The sequence below is a fragment of the Chionomys nivalis genome, chromosome 10 (genome assembly GCF_950005125.1).
Source record: "Chionomys nivalis chromosome 10, mChiNiv1.1, whole genome shotgun sequence".
NCBI classification, from domain to species: Eukaryota; Metazoa; Chordata; class Mammalia; order Rodentia; family Cricetidae; genus Chionomys; species Chionomys nivalis.
In genome coordinates this window covers 10123362-10125905 of record NC_080095.1, presented here as the reverse complement: position 1 = coordinate 10125905, position 2544 = coordinate 10123362, and the positions used below count along the sequence as shown (strand labels likewise).

The 2544-nt window shown below is 39.2% G+C and overlaps 1 gene segment (V, D, J or C); it reads right to left on the bottom strand.

Moving 5' to 3' along the window:
• Positions 1-246: 246 nt before the first annotated feature.
• LOC130882800 (immunoglobulin heavy variable 3-74-like) lies at positions 247-739 on the bottom strand. The segment is given in 2 exon segments: positions 247-566; positions 668-739. Coding segments are annotated over 2 exon segments (366 nt in total).
• Between the last annotated feature and the right edge of the window lie 1805 nt (positions 740-2544).

Genomic DNA, 2544 nt, shown 5'->3' with positions numbered 1-2544 from the left:
CACAAACAACACAATTTGAAACAGAAATTTGAATAATCATTTGGACATTCAGGGTTACTACACACTATACCTGTAGAGAAAAACCCTAAGTGTGATATAGAGAGGCAATGCAGACACAGAGAAGTCCAGTCTTCCATGCTTCTCTGAACAGTATCTTCTGTGAACCTGATTTCTAAGTGCTCTCAGCGCCACCTGCTGGATCTGTGTTCCCCATAGGAGTGTTTGTGTCTGAGCTCACAGTAGCTTTCACTCACTGTGTCTGTTGGCACAGTAATACATGGCTGTGTCCTCAGACCTCAGATTGTTCATTTCCAGGTACAAAGTGTTCTTGGCATTGTCTCTGGAGATTGTGAACCGGCCCTTCACAGCATCGGTATACCTGGTGGTACCACCACCTTGATTAATTTTTGCGACCCATTCCAGCCCCTTCCCTGGAGCCTGGCGGACCCAATTCATCCAGTAGTTACTGAAGGTGAATCCAGAGGCTGCACAGGAGAGTTTCAGAGACTTTCCAGGCTGAACTAACCGTCCCCCAGACTCCAGCAAATGCACCTCACACTGGACTCCTGTAAACACAGAGAATTCTGGTTAGAAAACTGACACAAAAGACATTTTGTTCTCTTTCTCATGTCCACACAACACACAGCATCTCATCTTTATGAATTACCTTTTAAAATAAGGACAAAGGAAACCAATATGGGCCTTAAGTCCATGGTGTGTGTCCTGTGTTGAATGCTGAACCCTGACTGGGAGGACTTGGGAATCCAGGGCTTGTCTCCCCTGCCAGAGCTGTAGGGTCAGGGCAGGACTGGTTTTTATGGGCACAAAGAAGTCGTATTTGCATATTGTAGTTGGACCTGGGCAGAAGACAATACTCAGCGCAGATATAAGACATCATACAAATTGATGACAGTTATAGAAATTGAAGCATTAATGTAGTTCTGCGTAAACATTTTCCTTGTTAGGAATTCACTACACTATTTAGTTCCTTTTCACCACAGACATAGAGAATGTTGTGTTTCCACACTGTCATGTCTCTTTAGGATCAATGTAAAATTTAAAAGCTCTACAAACACATGCGTTTCTAGATATTAGCTCTGTCCTAAAGCTGGACATGGCTTCTTCCTGAGGCTGAACTTGCATAGGATCACACTAAGTAGAATTTCTTTGCTGTGACAGGAACACTTGAAACTTTTCTGAATTTTACAGAGTTCTTATAGGGGCTATCATATGGCCTCAGGAATCTTGCAAATGAGATGTTCCTTTTTACTGTTTGTCTTCCTCTCATTGACTGCTATGGAGACATATTTGTTCTGGATATTCTTGGTCAAAAGTAAAAACCTGGGATTAGAATAGAGGTATTGGTTCTGATATATTTTAGGTTCAACAAATTCATTAAAATTTTACCCTTTTCATCCATTTCAGGAGCAAACTTGTAAGCTGATCCTCACATGACTCGGGAAAATATGACAGTGGAACCTTGCCTTGTGGTGAGGATAACCATGGAAGACATGGGACTGCACAGTAATGTAAATTCTTGGTAATGTAAATCACCAGGGAAAGGAAATGAGGAGCTATAACCAACCTTCTCTGTCTGATTCTGGAGAACATTCAAAATTTCCTATATATTGGTATCTCATATTTTACACCTCTAGTTTTGTTTTGCATAATCTGTTTACTGTGAGTGGCGAACTACCATGGAGAGCAAGCTAGCAAACAGTTAATGGATTCTGATTCAGTTCTTACCTACAAGTTCTTACCTTGATTTAATGTTCTGATTTTCCTTATGATGGATTATGAGAGTTAAGATGACAGAAACAGTTTCATTCACATGTTGGTTTTGTTCATAGTGTTGATAACATTAATAGATCAAAAGGCAGGACAATTGAAAACTCTTCACATGAAAGTAGGGATGTAGGGAACATGACAGGCTTCAAAATTGCAACCTCAGCCATACACAGAGACCTCCTTCAATACAACCACACATTCAAACATATACAGACAGAGACACACAGAGAGAATGAGAGTCCCACTTCCCAATACATTTCCATACCTATCGAACACATCCACACCCCAAAACACTCTCACATTCTTAGGTAGAGCAGATGACTTTCTTCTTTTATTGACAAGGGAATCTGTGTTGCTTGAACTTTTTATATAGACCCAAGCTATAAGAGATTTTATTGCTTTTGTCTCCCTAGTGAATGGATTAAGAATGTGTTTTGCCATGCCCAACCATCAAATGCCATGTTGTCGATAATTAATGATTTAATTTTCTTAAAAAGTTTCAACACAATATATTCTGATAATTGTTACCTTTCCCTCTTCTTTTGCAGATCCTGCTTATCTTCCCATTTCCAGAATTCCAAAATAGTCAGAGTTTTAACGGTCATTTATGAAGACTTATACGTATTTGGGCTTAAGGCATTCATTTTCACATAGCGAGTTAATGGTTTAAAAATCCATAATTGCCAATACATTTTTCCTTTAAAAATTATTATGTAGCACACATATTTGCTTTTACAGATTATAATTCTTTTATCA